Consider the following 20,177-nt stretch of genomic DNA (forward strand, 5'->3'; position numbering starts at 1 on the left):
ATCCATGAGACTCAGAGCGGCGCCAGAGTCCACATAGGCATCCACGGTAATAACTGATAATGAACAAATCAGAGTTACAGACAGAAGAAATTTAGACTGTAAAGTGCCAATAGAAACAGACTTGTCAACCTTCCTAGTACGTTTAGAGCATGCTGATATAACATGCGCGGAATCACCACAGTAGAAGCACAAGCCATTTTTGCGCCTATAATTCTGCCGCTCGCTTCTTGACAGAATTCTGTCACATTGCATTTTCTCTGGCGTCCCTTCAGAAGATACCGCCAAATGGTGCACGGGTTTGCGCTCCCGCAAACGCCGATCAATCTGAATCGCCATTGTCATGGACTCATTCAGACCTGTGGGCGTAGGAAACCCCACCATGACATCCTTAACGGCATCAGAAAGGCCCTCTCTGAAATTTGCCGCTAGGGCACACTCATTCCACTGAGTAAGCACAGACCATTTACGAAATTTTTGGCAGTATATCTCAGCTTCATCTTGCCCTTGAGACAGGGCTATTAAAGCTTTTTCAGCTTGAATCTCCAAATTAGGTTCCTCATACAGCAACCCTAAAGCCAGAAAAAACGCATCCACATTGAGCAACGCAGGATCCCCTGGTGTCAATGAAAATGCCCAATTTTGAGGGTCACCTCGCAGCAAAGAAATCACAATCTTAACCTGCTGAACAGGATCTCCAGAGGAGTGAGGTCTGAGAGAAAGGAATAATTTACAATTACATTTGAAATTCAGAAACCGAGATCTATCTCCGGAAAATACCTCTGGTGTAGGAATCTTAGGTTCAGAAATAGGAGTACGTATAACATAATCTTGTAAATTCTGAACCTTCGTAGCAAGATTATTTAAACCTGCAGCCAAACTCTGAGGGTCCATCCTTAAACCGGAGAGATCAGAGCCATTCAAGGATTAGAAGGAGAGAAAGGCAAGGCTGTAAATAGAGCAGAAATACAACTGAGCCAACTAAGTAGCAAACATGAGAGGAAAAAAAAAAAATCTACAGACTTCTTTCACTCTCCTTTCTTCTGCCAATTACTTTAACAGTGGCCGGTCATACTGTCATGATTCCCCAATGGCATGGGAACATCAGAAACACAAAAATAACAGACTAGCTCTCGGGTGATGGAAACTCAAGCTGACCGTGACCTAAATCTACCACACAACTAACAGTAGCCAGGAAGCATTCCTACGGCTGCCTAGATGCCATGCACCAGCCGGAGAACTAACTACGCCTGGAAGAGGAAGGAACAGACCTGGCTTACCTCTAGAGAAATTCCCCAAAGATGATAGTAGCCCCCACGTATATTAACGGTGAGTTCAGAGGAAAAGACATACACAGTATGAAGGTAGATTTAGCAAAGCGAGGTCCACTTACTAGATAGAGGAAGGATACAAAAGAGGACTTCACGGTCAGCTGAAAAACCCTTTCAAAAACCCATCCTGAAATTACTTTAAGACTCCTGTGTCAACTCATGACACAGGAGTGGCAATTTCAGTCCACAAGAGCTTCCAGTAACAGGAAAGGACAAAACTGTAAACTGGACAAGAAAAACAAAACAATAAGGACAAGAGTCCACTTAGCTGATCAGCAGACTAGTAGCAGGAACATGCTACTGAATGACTCAGGTTACAATGATGACCGCCAAGGAAGTGACTGGAGAGCAAGGCTAAATAGGGAACTCCCAAAACTGATGGAAGCAGGTGAGCTGAGGCAGAAAAGCACACACAAGTCTCCAGTACCACCAGCCACCACCAGGGGAGCCAAAAAGCGGATCACAACACCCTTTATTGTGCATTGTCTAAGAGGGCGCACGTCTCGATAGCCCTTTATTGTGCATGGTCTAAGATGGCGCACGTCTCCGTAGCCCTTTATTGTGCATTGTCTAAGATGGCGCACTTCTCCATAGCCCTTAATTGTGCATTGTCTAAGATGGCGCCCTTCTCTTTAGCCCTTTTTTGTGCACGGTCTAAGATGGTGCACTTCTCCATGGCCCTTTTTTGTGCATGGTCTAAGATGGCGCACGTCTCGATAGCCCTTTATTGTGCATGGTCTAACATGGCGCACTTCTTCATAGCTCTTTATTGTGCATGGTCTAAGATGGCGCACTTCTCTATTGCCCTTCATTGTGCATGGTCTAAGATGCTGCACTTCTCCATAGCCCTTTATTGTGTATGGTCTAAGATGGTACACTTCTCCATAGCCCTTTATTGTGCATGGTCTAAGATGGCGCACGTCTCCATAGCCCTTTTTTGTGCATGGTCTAAGATGGCGCACTTCTCCATAGCCCTTTATTGTGCATTGTCTAAGAGGGCGCACGTCTCGATAGCCCTTTATTGTGCATGGTATAAGATGGTGCACGTCTCCGTAGCCCCTTATTGTGCATTGTCTAAGATGGTGCACTTCTCCATAGCCCTTTATTGTGCATTGTCTAAGATGGCGCACTTCTCCATAGTCCTTTATCGTGTATGGTCTAAGATGGTGCACTTCTCCATAGTCCTTTATTGTGCATGGTTTAAGATGGTGCACTTCTCCATAGTCCTTTATTGTGCGTGGTCTCAGATGGCGCACTTCTCCATAGCCCTTTATTGTGCATGGTTTAAGATGGTGCACTTCTCCATAGTCCTTTATTGTGCATGGCATAAGATGGCACACTTCTCCATAGCCCTTTTTTGTGAATGGTCTAAGATGGCGCACTTCTCCATAGTCCTTTATTGTGCATGGTCTAAGATGGCGCACGTCTCTATAGCCCTTTATTGTGCATGGTCTAAGATGGCGCACTTCTTCATAGCCCTTTATTGTGCATCGTCTAAGATGGCGCACTTCTCTATTGCCCTTCATTGTGCATGGTCTAAGATGGTGCACTTCTCCATAGCCCTTTATTGTGTATGGTCTAAGATGGTGAACGTCTCCATAGCCCTTTATTGTGCATGGTCTAAGATGGCGCACTTCTCCATAGGCCTTTATTGTGCATGGTCTAATATGGCGAACATCTCCATAGTCCTTCATTGTGCATGGTCTAAGATGGCGCACTTCTCCATAGCCATTTATTGTGCATGGTCTAAGATGGCACACTTCTCTATAGTCCTTTATTGTGCATGGTCTAAGATGGCGCACTTCTCCATAGGCCTTTATTGTGCATGGTCTAAGATGGCGCACTTCTCCATAGCCCTTTATTGTGCATGGTCTAAGATGGCACACTTCTCCATAGCTCTTTATTGTGCATGGTCTAAGATGGTGCACTTCTCCATAGTCCTTTATTGTGCATGGTTTAAGATGGTGCACTTCTCCATGGCCCTTTATTGTGCATGGTCTAAGATGGCGAACTTCTCCATGGCCCTTCATTGTGCATGGTCTAAGATGGCGCACTTCCCCATAGCTCTTTATTGTGCATTGTCTAAGAGGGCGCACGTCTCGATAGCCCTTTATTGTGCATGGTCTAAGATGGCGCACGTCTCCGTAGCCCTTTATTGTGCATTGTCTAAGATGGCGCACTTCTCCATAGCCCTTTATTGTGCATTGTCTAAGATGGCGCACTTCTCCATAGTCCTTTATTGTGCATGTTCTAAGATTGTGCACCTCTCCATAGTCCTTTATTGTGCGTGGTCTAAGATGGCGCACTTCTCCATAGCCCTTTATTGTGCATGGTTTAAGATGGTGCACTTCTCCATAGTCCTTTATTGTGCATGGTCTAAGATGATGCACTTCTCCATAGTCCTTTATTGTGCATGGTCTAAGATGGCGCACTTCTCCATAGCTCTTTATTGTGCATGGTCTAAGATGGTGCACTTCTCCATAGCCCTTTATTGTGCATGGTCTAAGATTGCGCACATCTCGATAGTCCTTTATTTTCCATGGTCTAAGATGGCGCACGTCTCCATAGCCCTTTATTGTGCATGGTCTAAGATGGCGCACTTCTCCATAGTCCTTTATTGTGCATGGTTTAAGATAGCGCACGTCTCCATAGTACTTTATTGTGCATGGTCTAAGATGGCGCACTTCTCTATAGCCCTTTATTGTGCATGGTCTAAGATGGCGCACTTCTCCATAGTCCTTTATTGTGCATGGTTTAAGATGGCGCACGTCTCCATAGCCCTTTATTGTGCATGGTCTAAGATTGCGCACTTCTCCATAGCTCTTTATTGTGCATGGTCTAAGATGGCGCACGTCTCCATAGCCCTTTATTGTGCATGGTCTAAGATGGCGCACTTCTCCATAGCCCTTCATTGTGCATGGTCTAAGATGGCGCACTTCTCCATATTCCTTTATTGTGCATGGTTTAAGATGGCGCACTTCTCCAAAGTACTTTATTGTGCATGGTCGAAGATGGCGCACTTCTCTATAGCCCTTTATTGTGCATGGTCTAAGATGGCGCACTTCTCCATAGTCCTTTATTGTGCATGGTTTAAGATGGCGCACTTCTCCATAGTACTTTATTGTGCATGGTCTAAGATGGGGCACTTCTCTATAGCCCTTTATTGTGCATGGTCTAAGATGGCGCACTTCTCCATAGTCCTTTATTGAGCATGGTCTAAGATGGCGCTCGTCTCCATAGCCCTTTATTGTGCATGGTCTAAGATTCCGCACTTCTCCATAGCTCTTTATTGTGCATGGTCTAAGATGGCGCACGTCTCCATAGCCCTTTATTGTGCATGGTCTAAGATGGCGCACTTCTCCATAGTCCTTTATTGTGCATGGTTTAAGATGGCGCACTTCTCCATAGTACTTTATTGTGCATGGTCTAAGATGGCGCACTTCTCTATAGCCCTTTATTGTGCATGGTCTAAGATGGCGCACTTCTCCATAGTCCTTTATTGTGCATGGTCTAAGATGGCGCACTTCTCCATAGTCCTTTATTGTGCATGGTCTAAGATGGTACACTTCTCCATAGTCCTTTATTGTGCATGGTTTAACATGGCGCACTTCTCCATAGTCCTGTATTGTGCATGGTCTAAGATGGCGCACTTCTCCATAGACCTTTATTGTGCATGGTCTAAGATGGCGCACCTCTCCATAGCCCTTTATTGTGCATTGTCTAAGATGGCGCACTTCTCCATAGTCCTTTATTGTGCATGGTCTAAGATGGCAAACTTCTCCATAGCCCTTTATTGTGCATGGTCTAATATGGCGCACATCTCCATTGTCCTTTATTGTGCATGGTCTAAGTTGGCACACTTCTCCATAGCCCTTTATTATGCATGGTCTAATATGGCACACTTCTCCATAGCCCTTTATTGTGCATGGTCTAAGATGGTGCACTTCTCCATAGCCCTTTATTGTGCATGGTCTAAGATGGCGCACGTCTCCATAGCCCTTTATTGTGCATGGTCTAAGATGGCGCACTTCTCCATAGGCCTTTATTGTGCATGGTCTAAGATGGCGCACTTCTCCATAGCCCTTTATTGTGCATGGTCTAAGATGGCACACTTCTCCATATCCCTTTATTGTGCATGGTCTAATATGGTGCACATCTCCATAGTCCTTCATTGTGCAAGGTCTAAGATGGTGCACTTCTCCATAGCCCTTTATTGTGCATGGTCTAAGATGGCGCACGTCTCCATAGCCCTTTTTTTGTGCATGGTCTAAGATGGCGCTCTTCTCCATAGCCCTTTATTGTGCATGGTCTAATATGGCGCACATCTCCATAGTCCTTTATTGTGCATGGTCTAAGTTGGCACACTTCTCCATAGCCCTTTATTATGCATGGTCTAATATGGCGCACTTCTCCATAGCCCTTTATTGTGCATGGTCTAAGATGGTGCACTTCTCCATAGCCCTTTATTGTGCATGGTCTAAGATGGCGCACGTCTCCATAGCCCTTTATTGTGCATGGTCTAAGATGGCGCACTTCTCCATAGGCCTTTATTGTGCATGGTCTAATATGGCGCACGTCTCCATAGCCCTTTATTGTGCATGGTCTAAAATGGCACACTTCTCTATAGTCCTTTATTGTGCATGGTCTAAGATGTCGCACGTCTCTATAGCCCTTTATTGTGCATGGTATAAGATAGCGCACTTCTCCATAGCCCTTTTTTTGTGCATGGTCTAAGATGGCGCACTTCTCCATAGTCCTTTATTGTGCATGGTCTAATATGGTGCACATCTCCATTGTCCTTCATTGTGCATAGTCTAAGATGGTGCACTTCTCCATAGCCCTTTATTGTGCATGGTCTAAGATGGCGCATGTCTCCATAGCCCTTTATTGTGCATGGTCAAAGATGGCGCACTTCTCCATAGCCCTTTATTGTGCATGGTCTAAGATGGAGCACTTCTCCATAGCCCTTCATTGTGCATGGTCTAAGATGGCGCACGTCTCCATAGCCCTTTATTGTGCATGGTCTAAGATGGCCTACTTCTCCATAGCCCTTTATTGTGCATGGTCTAAGATGGCCTACTTCTCCATTGTCCTTTATTGTGCATGGTCTAAGATGGCACACTTCTCCATAGCCCTTTATTATGCATGGTCTAATATGGCGCACTTCTCCATAGCCCTTTATTGTGCATGGTCTAAGATGGTGCACTTCTCCATAGCCCTTTATTGTGCATGGTCTAAGATGGCGCACGTCTCCATAGCCCTTTATTGTGCATGGTCTAAGATGGCGCACTTCTCCATAGCTCTTTATTGTGCATGGTCTAAGATGGTGCACTTCTCCATAGCCCTTTATTGTGCATGGTCTAAGATGGCGCACGTCTCCATAGCCCTTTAGTGTGCATGGTCTAAGATGGCGCACTTCTCCATAGCCCTTTATTGTGCATGGTGTAAGATGGTGCACTTCTCCATAGTACTTTATTGTGCAAGGTTTAAGATGGCACACTTCTCCATAGTCCTTTATTGTGCATGGTCTAAGATGGCGCACTTCTCCATAGCCCTTTATTGTGCATTGTCTAAGATGGTGCACGTCTCCATAGCCCTTTATTGTGCATGGTCTAAGATGGCGCACGTCTCCATAGCCCTTTATTGTGCATGGTCTAAGATGGCGCACTTCTCCATAGTCCTTTATTGTGCAAGGTTTAAGATGGCACACTTCTCCATAGTCCTTTATTGTGCATGGTCTAAGATGGCGCACTTCTCTATAGCCCTTTATTGTGCATGGTCTAAGATGGCGCACTTCTCCATAGTCCTTTATTGTGCATGGTCTAAGATGGTACACTTCTCCATAGTCCTTTATTGTGCATGGTCTAAGATGGTGCACTTCTCCATAGCCCTTTATTGTGCATGGTCTAAGATGGCGCACGTCTCTATAGCCCTTTATTGTGCATGGTCTAAGATGGTGCACATCTCCATAGTCCTTCATTGTGCATGGTCTAAGATGGGGCACGTCTCCATAGTCCTTTATTGTGCATGGTCTAAGATGGCACACTTCTCTATAGGCCTTTATTGTGCATGGTCTAAGATGGCGCCCTTCTCCATAGCCTTTTATTGTGCATGGTCTAAGATGGCATACTTCTCCATAGCCCTTTTTTGTGTATGGTCTAAGATGGCGCACTTCACCATAGCCCTTTATTGTGCATGGTCTAATTTGGCGCACATCTCCATAGTCCTTTATTGTGCATGGTCTAAGATGGCACACTTCTCCATAGCTCTTTATTGTGCATGGTCTAAGATGGTGCTCTTCTCCATAGCCCTTTATTGTGCATGGTCTAAGATGGCGCACGTCTCCATAGCCCTTTATTGTGCATTTTCTAAGATGGCGCACTTCTCCATAGGCCTTTATTGTGCATGGTCTAATATGGCGCACATCTCCATAGTCCTTCATTGTGCATGGTCTAAGATGGCGCACGTCTCCATAGCTCTTTATTGTGCATGGTCTAAGATGGCACACTTCTCTATAGTCCTTTATTGTGCATGGTCTAAGATGGCGCACTTCTCCATAGCCCTTTATTGTGCATGGTCTAATATGGCGCACATCTCCATAGTCCTTCATTGTGCAAGGTCCAAGATGGTGCACTTCTCCATAGCCCTTTATTGTGCATGGTCTAAGATGGCGCACGTCTCCATAGCCCTTTATTGTGCATGGTCTAAGGTGGCACACTTCTCCATAGGCCTTTATTGTGCATGGTCTAATATGGCGCACGTCTCCATAGCCCTTTATTGTGCATGGTCTAAGATGGCGCACGTCTCCATAGCCCTTTATTGTGCATGGTCTAAGATGGCACACTTCTCTATAGTCCTTTATTGTGCATGGTCTAAGATGGCGCACTTCTCCATAGCTCTTTATTGTGCATGGTCTAATATGGTGCACTTCTCCATAGTCCTTTATTGTGCATGGTCTAAGATGGTGCACTTCTCCATAGTCCTTTATTGTGCATGGTCTAAGATGGTGCACTTCTCTATAGCCCTTTATTGTGCATGGTCTAAGATGGTGCACTTCTCCATGGCCCTTTATTGTGCGTGTTCTAAGATAGCGCACTTCTCCATAGCCCTTTATTGTTGTGCATAGTCTAAGATGGTGCACTTCTCCATAGCCCTTTATTGTGCATGGTCTAAGATGGCGCACTTCTCCATAGCCCTTTATTGTGCATAGTCTAAGATGGCGCACTTCTCCATAGCTCTTTATTGTGCATGGTCTAAGATGGTGCACTTCTCCATAGTCCTTTATTGTGCATGGTCTAAGATGGTGCACTTCTCCATAGTCCTTTATTGTGCATGGTCTAAGATGGCGCACTTCTCCATAGCCCCTTATTGTGCATGGTCTAAGATGGCGCACTTCTCCATAGCCCTTTATTGTTGTGCATAGTCTAAGATGGTGCACTTCTCCATAGCTCTTTATTGTGCATGGTCTAAGATGGCGCACTTCTCCATAGCCCTTTATTGCTACTGAATTGGGCCTCGGCTTGGAGGGCTGTCATCTTTTACCTGCAGACATGTGGCATACCAAGTACTTTTCCCGGCTCGTGAATTATCGTCTCCTTTAACATTTCCATACCAACCATTAAAAGTAACACTGCAGATCTATACCTTTCATGTCCCTGTTCTGAATTTCCCAGACCACTAAATGTGTTGCAAATTTATGGAAATGCATAATGCAAATTTATGGAGCCGCTGAAACACGTGATTGCCGGGACATAAACATGGAATTGACGCAGTTATATATGATGTAAACTGTAGATTCGTCTGCCGAGCTTGGATCCCTCAGCTGCAGCGGGTTTCTATGGTGCACCGAGATCTGCGGGCATTGTTTCACTTAGCCGCCGCACAGATTTCTCTCATTCTGAGACCCTTCATTAGGAATTGGTTTTGACTACACGCCTGTACGTACTGAGTATACATAGCACCATTAGGGGATGTCTTTTCTCCTGTCCTAGTTCAGCATACGGCACAGGAGAGCAGAACACAACAGTTTAGATTTTGTTGTTTCTTGTCTCATTTTCGAGCATACATGGCTATACACATATGAGGTTTTCTACCATGTGCCGATGATGAAGAAAGATTTTGCCCCAATATTTGATGCATATGTTATCATTGTGTATGCAGTTATTGCTGCAGAAACCCGATAAAGGAGAGCAGTAAACCCAGGATTACCATCTGAACGCTCCTTAGATCCAGCAGGTTAGACGACCCGAGTGCTCCAGATGCAGAGAAACATTATCTTATATCCCACCTCAGCCCGTGTGTCTTTTGGCCTGAGCCAAACCATCTTAGGTATAGACCGAAATTAAAGAGGAGATGTTATGAACCCAGATACAGTGTTTCCTTTATAATTTGCTTGCGAGAAGTATGCGGGACTGACCAAGATGAAATTATTTCCAGTGATTTTTATTCTCTGCTACATCTGGGATAAATCAAGTGTAGAAAAAAGTTAATCACGTCTTAAAGAAGTATTTAAATATCCCGCGCGTTTAGCTACAGTGTATGGCGGCATTACAATCCTCTTATTGATCACTTATGAACGGCAAACACATGCCCAGGAAGAGGTGTCTGAGTCTGACCACGTTCACACGGTCAGTATTTGGTCAGTATTTGACATCTAAATATAAATACAAGCAGGGTGTGACTATAACTAAAATATAACTTTTAATAATTAGGTTTAAAAATGGTATGTACCCATATAAATGCACAAAGACGGACTCACAAGAAAATCACATTAATTAGAATATAAAACTGCAGTAATCCCCGAGATTTGACACCTCTATTTCACTATATAAATCTCATAGGGGGGAAAAAATATAAGAATCACCATACAAAAGCCATCAACCATCATATATCTAATATCCCCAATATCTTTTTAAGGGATAGAGACACAGTAGTGGTGATAAACATATATAAGTGGAACGATCTCACCTCCAAGTTCTCTTTGATATGGAAAAGACCGCTTAATATTGGCACTGCATCCGGGAGGGGGGGCACACACCGGCCACACAGTCATCCGCCCACGCTGCCAAAAGGATTTATGCTTAGCCCCAGAATAAGGAAACCATTTCCCTACGCGTTTCGTTATCCTAACTCATCAGGGGAAATTTTTCAAGGTATCCCTCCAAAAGCGTGGTGGGCACTCAAAGCGGGGGTATAGAGCAATGACTTGACTTTGACATCAGTAAATGTAAGCCAAAACCAGGAGTGGAACAATCAAAGGAAACATATGATAGAAACACGTCACCATTTGTGCATTGTCACCCACTCCTGGTTTTGGCTTACAAATACTGATATAAAATACTGACCAAATACTGAACGTGTGAACGTGGCCTTATAGAAATAACTATTTTGACATCATTTTTGGGACTGATGCCCAGAACGCTAATAAAAGTCTATTTCATATAAAATACATCTTGTAGATAAAATATTTGGGGAACTTTCATTCTCACTTTAAAGGATATTGGCTTATTTTTTAGTAATTGATGGAGTACGCGCTCTTGGCAAGCTTCAGCCAAACTAGTCCGTTAACGCTGTGGGGAATTGGCTGGTGTCTGCTATGGATCTTACGTTAGGAATTGATATTTTAGGAACTAGGGACACAGACTTGCTGAAATAAATGTGATTTACAACTGTCATTAGTAATTTACAGATCCTTAAAACACAAAAAATATAGTAGCATTCAGCAATTGCTAAGAAATATGCAATATATACACCATGTACAGCTGCGGTCAAATTATTTTTTCCCTCTCCTCCATTGCAAATTAGGTTTATTAGCAAAATGTTCTGCTGTTTGCAGTAAAGCAAGAATAATTTGATAATGTGCATAACTGAACACAATTGACTACTATAGTCTCAGTATTAGATACCCTTCATCTCCAGTGTCTTTATGAGTCTTGCTGCAGATGTGATTCATAGACGGACACTAGTTGTGCCTACCTTTGTGATATGCCCTTGCATAGTGCAGGCCTGCCTGCCTGACATAATAGTATGGACAATAATTGAGTGTGACAACAATAATGACAAAAAACAAAGCTGGATAGAGCCAGCATGGGTGATTGTCAGAAAATAGTCAAGTCACACATAAAACCACAATAGTTATTCTTATTTGGTAATAATTTTTACATTGACAACAAGGGTATGGCTATGGGGTCGTATGTGACCCCATTTTACGCAAACTGTTTTATGTCCAACTTGGAGAAATGAAATGTCCATTGCCATCCATTTTTTACACATGCTTTCTTTCAGCTTTTTTTTTATTCTCATGTAATTGCCATTTCTGATTTATTTCTGCCCATATGCATATACACTCACCGGCCACTTTATTAGGTACACCTGTCCAACTTCTTGTTAACACTTAATTTCTAATTAGCCAATCACATGGCGGCAACTCAGTGCATTTAGGCATGTAGACATGGTCAAGACAATCTCCTGCAGTTCAAACCGAGCATCAGTATGGGGAAGAAAGGTGATTTGAGTGCCTTTGAACTTGGCATGGTTGTTGGTGCCAGAAGGGCTGGTCTGAGTATTTCAGAAACTGCTGATCTACTGGGATTTTCACGCACAACCATCTCTAGGGTTTACAGAGAATGGTCCGAAAAAGAAAAAAAATCCAGTGAGCGGCAGTTCTGTGGGCGGAAATGCCTTGTTGATGCCAGAGGTCAGAGGAGAATGGGCAGACTGGTTCGAGCTGATAGAAAGGCAACAGTGACTCAAATCACCACCCGTTACAACCAAGGTAGGCCTAAGAGCATCTCTGAACGCACAGTGCGTCGAACTTTGAGGCAGATGGGCTACAGCAGCAGAAGACCACACCGGGTACCACTCCTTTCAGCTAAGAACAGGAAACTGAGGCTACAATTTGTACAAGCTCATCGAAATTGGACAGTAGAAGATTGGAAAAACGTTGCTTGGTCTGATGAGTCTCGATTTCTGCTGCGACATTCGGATGGTAGGGTCAGAATTTGGGGTAAACAACATGAAAGCATGGATCCATCCTGCCTTGTATGGAGCATCTTTGGGATGTGCAGCCGACAAATCTGCGGCAACTGTGTGATGCCATCATGTCAATATGGACCAAAATCTCTGAGGAATGCTTCCAGCACCTTGTTGAATCTATGCCACGAAGAATTGAGGCAGTTCTGAAGGCAAAAGGGGGTCCAACCCGTTACTAGCATGGTGTACCTAATAAAGTGACCGGTGAGTGTACATTTTTTGTAGGCGGTGAACAATGTGACCGAAATGTGGGTCCTTTTTCACTGTACAGACCTATTGCTGTATATTAAATAAATATTTTTCTTATTTGAATTTGGATGTGCTGTGGTAACTTCTATGATAATTGGACTCTCTCTACCATTGAGCAACAAATCCACATAACACTGCAGAGTGCCTTCCATATATTTCTACTAACAGTATGGATGTCAGCCATTGGCTGTAAGCTGGGATGGTGCATTACAAGTATCTTTGTGACTGGCACCTTATACAAGTCTTATCTGTACGTGTCTTAAGTAATGTTGCAACCTGCTGCAAATGTGATGAATAGCCAGACACCAACTTCAGGACACTAATGTTCTTGGGTTTGCCGCTGCCTTCTTCATATCCATCAAAGATTGTCCAGGTTTCTATTCAGGGAACTGTAATGTCCCTTCCAGAATCTTTCTCGATCTGTTCTAGAACCAAGCCTTGATGGACCTTGAGATATACTGGGAATTATTGTTTAGTTGAATCAATCTTGCCCTCCACACAATGTAGGTTTCCAGTGCTAGTGGAAGCAAAGCATCCCCTAAGCATCTTCCAACCACCACTGTGCTACACTGTAGGCATCACCAAGCCTCCGCTATGCTTTGTAGGCATCTCCAAGACCCTGCCATGCTTCACTGTCGCTATCACCAATTGACTGCCATGTTTCACTATAGTCTTGTACGGCAAATAAGCCTCCTTACCTTGACAAGCCAGCTGGTATGTCACTCTCCATAAGGAGAAACGTTACCCCTTAGACCCCAGTCCAGAGCCTCTCACCTAGCCAAATCAGTTCTCATGCTTCGCACTGACGAGGGCCAACAGCCCGAAACACCATGTCTGCGAATTGAGATACTGATTTGGTTTTTATCCTAAGTCATATTGCACGACTCGTTAGAGGGTTGATTGTGACTTGTAGGATCGCTACTTCCAACAGGTGGCGCTATAGAGTTAAGTCCTCTTTTTCTCAGAAGAGGCAATTTGCATGTTTCACTATAGGCATCTTTGAGCCCCCACCATGCTTCACTGCAGATATCAACAAGCTTCCATCTTTCTTCATTGTAGTCATCACTGAGTCTCTGCTATCTTTCCCTTTGGTCATCACCAAGCCACCACCATTCTTCACTATCCGCAGCACTGAGCCTCCTCCATGCCTCACTATAGGCATCACCAAGTTGCTGATATGCTTCACTGTAAAGTGTTCATTTTAGGATATGCTTTATTTCTCCACGTCTAGACATACCACTGAGCCACAGTCCACAGCACAGAATCCTGAAACTTCCATGGTTATTTGCATGGCTCTGAGCATATTTGAGGCAACTTTTCTTGTGCTTTTGGGTCAGTGGAGGTGACATTTTGGAGTTCAGAAAGGGAAACTTTCAGCTCTTATTATGTGCCTTACTGTACGAAACCTCAGTGTCCGCTGCCATCAAATCTTGCTCCAGGTTTTTTGCAGACTTTCAAGGTTTTGTATCCACCTGTCACCTCAGGAACCTGGTGGCAGCCTGTGTCCTCTTCCTCTTGCTGCCACATCCAGGTAATGTATCCAGCAAGCTCTCTTTCCAGCTGTATCTTTAGGAATAGTCATTGCCGCATTGTTTTTGTATCTTCACTTCTTGACATTTTCTCTGGACAACCCAAGAATTTTAGTTATCTGGAGGCCATTGCCCACGAGAAATAGGCCAAGATCTGTAAGGAACATGGCAGAAGCTGGTATCTGGCTATATATCACATCTGCAGCAGGTTATAACAGCCAGACAGGCTCTACTAAGAACTAAAGATCCTTGGATGAAGGATCTTTGCTTACCTGGGTTTCCAAAATAACCTCAGCAAGCAACATGCAGACACTGAAAGTATGAATTGTGAATTGCATTACTGCTACCGGCCGCCTTATTGTGGTTGATGGGCTCACACATGAGCACTAAGAACTCTCACATGGATGTACATACAGCAGGAAAGCATTCAGGATCCATGTATTTCCGCAGGTTTTCTATTCTTTAGCGCTTGCAGATTGTTGATATTTTTTTGTGTGCACTTTCTTCTTTTGCATTGCAACCTTAACATTTATTTTAGCTGCAATTGATATTTTATGAACGTATCTCTTAGGCTTCTTTCACACTTCAGTTGTTTGGCGTCAGTCAGGTCCGACATCGTGATGGATCGACGGATCCGTCACAATTATTAAAAAAACGGTACCAACGGATCCGTTTTTGTGACGGATCAGTTACACTGATCCGCCACAAAAACGGATCCGTTGGAACCGTTGCGACCGTTTTTGCATCCGTTGGATCCGTTTTTTGACGGATCCGTTTTTTAAAAAGGGATGATCTCAATGTGATTAACTACTGGAAAACTATATATACTGTGTATTTAGACCACATCTTTGAAAGGTTGTAGAGAAAGTGGCAAAGATGGAAGGAGTACATGCGAACATTATGAAGATCTGTGCTGATTTTAGTTTTGAGGCAAATTGGTTGGCAGTCGTCGTTCGAGACAAGGAGGAAGAAAGAATGCGCATCCTGCGGCAGCGGCGGAGGAGAAGGCTGTGGATCCATCCTATCACAGCCCAACGCATGACCCGTGGTGTTTTTTCCACACTTTACATTGAACTGAGGGAAAACCCTCAGAAGTTCTTCAATTATGTGAGGATGAAAGCTGAAAACTTCGAAATTTTATTGGGCCATGTGGAAGACTCTATACGGAGACGAGACACCCAGATGCGCTTCTCCATATCACCAGCAGAGCGTCTCATGGTGACTATTTGGTAAGTTTTTTCTTTTTAATGATTCTCATTCATCAGACTTATAACTGTAATGTTGTTTTTTTGAAGTTTTTATTCATTATTGTCTTATCCTTTTGTTAACAGATTCCTTGCAACTGGAGAGTTGTTCTCATCCCTACATTTTCAGTTTAGGCTTGGGATATCCACCATCTCAGGGATCATCAGAGATACCTGCCGGGCATTGTGGGAGTGCCTACAAGCAGAATACATTCCGGAGCCATCACAGGAGAGGTGGCTGGAGATTGCACAAAATTTTCAACAAATATGCCAGTTCCCAAATTGTGTCGGAGCAGTCGATGGGAAGCATATAAGGATCGTCAAACCTTCTGGCTCTGGATCAGAATTTTTCAACTATAAGAAGTACTTCTCTATTGTATTGATGGCCATAGCCGACGCACACTGCAAGTTCATTGCTGTGGATATCGGTGCGTATGGACGCGCAAATGACTCACAGATCTTTAAAACCTCACCAATGGGGCGTCGTTTGTATGGAGAGACATTTGACTTTCCGCCCCCTAGACCTCTCCCTGGAACCACCGGTCCACCATTACCATTTGTTTGCGTTGGAGATGATGCCTTCCAGCTTTCCCCACATTTGCTGAAACCCTTTGGAAGTAGTGGACTGACCCAGAGGAAGAAAATTTTTAATTACCGCTTAACCAGAGCACGAAGAGTAGTGGAATGTGCTTTTGGCATATTAACTGCTAAATGGAGAATACTACTAACTGCAATTAAACTGAAACTGTCGATGATGTGGTGAAGGCTTGCGTGGTACTTCACAATTTTGTTATATCAAAAGAACATGTTTCCCTGGAGGATAATGTGTCAGAAAGCACCTTGCGGGATTACCACAACACTACTTTCCGCAGTCCAGTAGCAGTCTCCAGAATGCGGGACAAGTTTGCAGACTACTTCATTTCTCCTCCAGGATCTGTTGACAGGCAGTATGAAATGGTGTAAAAAAAAATTTGTTTTCACACTTGTAAAATACCATTTTTTTGTTTGGTTACAAAGCCTTTGTACTTTAAAATTGCATAACCTATACCATAACCTTGGTGGTTTTAATACAGTTTTTTTTTTTAAAAAAAGAGAGACAATAAAATTGTTTTTAAACCACAAAAAGTTTTATTTATTTACAATTTTTTAAAGGTTTTCATAATTTGGGGTGGAGATAGTAGCGGAGGGGCTGTCAGGGCGGGCCACGTCGATAGGGGGGACATGACATCACGGGGAGGAACAGAAGTAGAATGGGTGGTGAAAACATGAGGTTGGGCAGGGAGTTGAGGTACAGATGTGGTTTGTGGGAGGTATGGTGAAGGTGTTTGTGGGATTGGGAAAGGTGACGTTAAAGGGGAAGAATGGAAAGGGGAAGGTAGGAACTGGGAAATACTGAGGGGGGAAGGAAGGTATGGCGAAGGAGTAGAAGTAGGATGGACGGGAGGAGGACGGACAGGAGGATAGACGGCGACTTGAGAGGGGAAAGGTGTTGAAACATGAAGGGTAGGTGGAGGGGCTTGGGACATCGCCTGCACTAGAGCAGTGTGGCAGCCTTGCATCACATGCATCTGCAGGTCAGGAGTTAGATTCTCCATGTGCCTGAGGACCGACTGAAAAAAACAGTGTCTTGGTGACTGGTTTGCATCTGATTGCATCCTATCCAGACGACTGCTGAGTTCCAGTATGCTTTTGTTAAGCATACTGTACCCAGCAGATGTTTGCTCACCCAAAAGTTTGATGGCATTCTGGAAGGCTGCATTCAGATGCAAAAACTCAGGCGCATAGCTCCTTTCCTGAGCTCTCTGGCGCTGCCGTCCTGACCCCAAAGGTGGTCTAGATGTTGCGGCAGTGTCAGAGGGGTGGGGTAAAGGGAACTCTAACTCATCACCTGCAGCTTCAAGTGACGAAGTCCGCCCTGCTGCTCCAGCGCTGGTGGATGGGGCCGAGGGATCACACAAAAGGGAAGGTACAGATACAGAGGGGTCGACGTGGTCCCCGGTGGCGGACCCCTGAGAGATCGCTCCAGAGGGGTGCAACTCTGATGCAGGCTCCCGAGTGCTGCAGACAGTACTGTTAAAGAAGAAAAAAAAAAACAATTATTATCTTGATATCACAATTGCCCTTGCTGCCAAGAAAAATTGAAGGTTACACATTTTAGCAATTTGACTGAAAACATGTGGTGTTGAATATTTACCTTCTGCTCAGCAGCGTCGCCCGGAGGAACGACAGGGCTCTGGCATATTTATACCTGCTCCTGCGTCCTCTAGATCCACTCGGGGCCTGCATCTCCTTGTTGAACTCCCTCTTGAAGCGATCCCTGAGTGACCGCCACCACACGATAACCCTGTTACCTGGAAAGATAAAACAAAAATTGGTTACTATACAACACATTAAATCATGATAACATAAGGTAATGAAGTGTGAATACTTACGCGCTAGATCCTGGGCCCCAGCGTCGAGTTCCTCCCAGTTATCAACAACAACACTGCACACTTCCTCCCATAGCCGTCGGGTGACGAACTGGTCAGCATGGCGGCGGTCCGACATGCTCCATAACGGCTCCCGACTTTGGACTGCTTGGATGAGGGTGTCAACATCTATCCCCTCCTCTTCCTCATCCTGTTCGGGAGCACGCTGTGAAGCAACAAAAAGAATGAATAAAAAGGGAAAGATTATACCACATAAATTTTACAGTTTGCTAAACACCAAACCAAAAAAGGAACTTACTCTTCGGTGACCGCCACGACTAGCATTCCGACGACTATGGGAGGTGCTCTGAGGAACTCTACGTCGTGCCCCGGATTGTGAAGACTAATAAAAAAAATAAATAAAAATAAATAAATTATGTGCTTGGATGGAGGCATATGTACTGTGTGTGGGCTGTGCTGAATGTTTGTGTTGGGTGTAGAGTGTTTTATGTGAGGATCTGTCTGTGCAAAACTTACACTATGCGCTCCCGCTCCTCTCATTTCTCCACCCTGCCCGTCTCCTTCTGGAAGCCCCTCTGCTTCAGCTTCCTGTGGAAACAGAATAAATAATTTATAAATAATTGTAATAATTATTAAATAAATTATAAATAAATAAATTATCAAGAAAAAAAAAAAACCTCAGGTGGTTGACGATGTGAGGGGGGGCTCTCAGAAGAAGACATTATGGTATCTGTTTTCTGCCTGCGTCTGTCTTGGGTGCCTCTTGGTCCCTAGAATCTGCAAGTATAAAGAGAGTTCTAAGCTACTATACAAAAGGATAGACGCAGCTCTTCGGGACTTTATACTTACATCTGTTTTCAAAACTTTGGGGCCTGCTTGCGTCTGTCTTGGGTGCCTCTTGGTCCCTAGAATCTGCAAGTATAAAGAGAGTTCTAGGCTACTATACTATACTATACTATACCATACGCCTGCCTGCGTGTATCTTGGGTTCCTTGCTTGGTACCACTAAAATCTTCCAAATTAAAGACAGTTTTAATTAGAATGATTATGCATTGGTATGCCAAATTACATTTCCCCCCCCCCCACCAACAAAAAAAAAAAAAAAAAATTGTAACCACACTTAAAAAAAAAAAAAATTAACTTGATATGCTTGAAGTACAAGCTGCAAAACCCTCCACCTCCTGTTTCCCCCTAAAATTCCTTGAAAGCAACACCAAAACTACTTCAATCTTGATATGCGCCATGCGCATGTTGGTAAACCTACCCCACCCCATCCTCCAGACAGTTTCGACCTTATAAAAAAATTCCCTCATTCAAAGTTAAAATACCAATACCCAAAAATGAAAATTATGGTTACCCTAGTTACTATTTTCTATAACCAGATAACATTTTGTATACCAAAGGTTTGCATTCTGCATTTATATACCGTTTATACTCGAGTATAAGCCGAGATTTTCAGCCCAAATTTTTGGGCTGAAAGTGCCCCTCTCGGCTTATACTCGAGTCATGATCGGTGGTGGGGTCGGCGGGTGAGGTCTGTCATATACTTACCTAGTCCCGGCGTTCCTGTCGCTCCCCCTGCCCGTCCCAGGTCTCCGGGTGCCGCAGCCTCTTCCCCTGAGCAGTCACGTGGGACCGCTCATTAGAGAAATGAATAGGCTGCTCCACCTCCCATAGGGGCGGAGCCGCATAATTCATTTCTCTAATCAGCGGTGTCGGTGACCGCTGATAGAGGAAGAGGCTGCGGCACCGAAGACCAGCTGTCCGGGGGAAGGAGCGGGACGCCGGGAGCAGGTATGTATTACATAGTCACCTGTCCTCGTTCCACATGCCGGGCGTCGCGCCATCTTCCCGGCGTCTCTCTGCACTGACTGTGCAGGTCAGAGGGCGCGATGACGCATATAGTGTGCGCGCCGCCCTCTGCCTGATCAGTCAGTGCGGAGAGAAGCCGGGAAGATGGCGCCGAGGAGCTGCAAGCAAGAGAGGTGAGTATGTGTTTTATTATTTTATTGCAGCAGCACAGCTATGGGGCAATAATGGACGGTGCAGAGCACTATATGGCACAGCTATGGGGCAATAACGGTGCAGAGCACTATATGGCACAGCTATGGGGCAATGGTGCAGAGCACTATATGGCACAGCTATGGGGCAATAACGGTGCAGAGCACTATATGGCACAGCTATGGGGCAACGGTGCAGAGCACTATATGGCACAGCTATGGGGCAACGGTGCAGAGCACTATATGGCACAGCTATGGGGCATTGGTGCAGAGCACTATATGGCACAGCTATGGGGCAATAACGGTGCAGAGCACTATATGGCACAGCTATGGGGCAACGGTGCAGAGCACTATATGGCACAGCTAG

General features: G+C 44.5%; 1 protein-coding gene across 1 annotated transcript; it reads right to left on the reverse strand.

The window, feature by feature from the left end:
• Nucleotides 1-14,211: 14,211 nt before the first annotated feature.
• Nucleotides 14,212-18,731, reverse strand: LOC143803897 (uncharacterized). Its single transcript, XM_077281656.1, has 6 exons — nucleotides 18,327-18,731; nucleotides 18,109-18,192; nucleotides 17,814-18,015; nucleotides 17,576-17,732; nucleotides 17,108-17,451; nucleotides 14,212-14,291 (listed from the first exon to the last, which is right to left on the reverse strand). Exons 1-6 carry the CDS (start codon nucleotides 18,348-18,350, stop codon nucleotides 14,212-14,214), a joined length of 891 nt encoding a protein of 296 aa, XP_077137771.1. The 5' UTR covers nucleotides 18,351-18,731.
• Nucleotides 18,732-20,177: the final 1,446 nt, after the last annotated feature.

This window comes from Ranitomeya variabilis, chromosome 2, assembly GCF_051348905.1.
Source record: "Ranitomeya variabilis isolate aRanVar5 chromosome 2, aRanVar5.hap1, whole genome shotgun sequence".
Classification (NCBI taxonomy): domain Eukaryota; kingdom Metazoa; phylum Chordata; class Amphibia; order Anura; family Dendrobatidae; genus Ranitomeya; species Ranitomeya variabilis.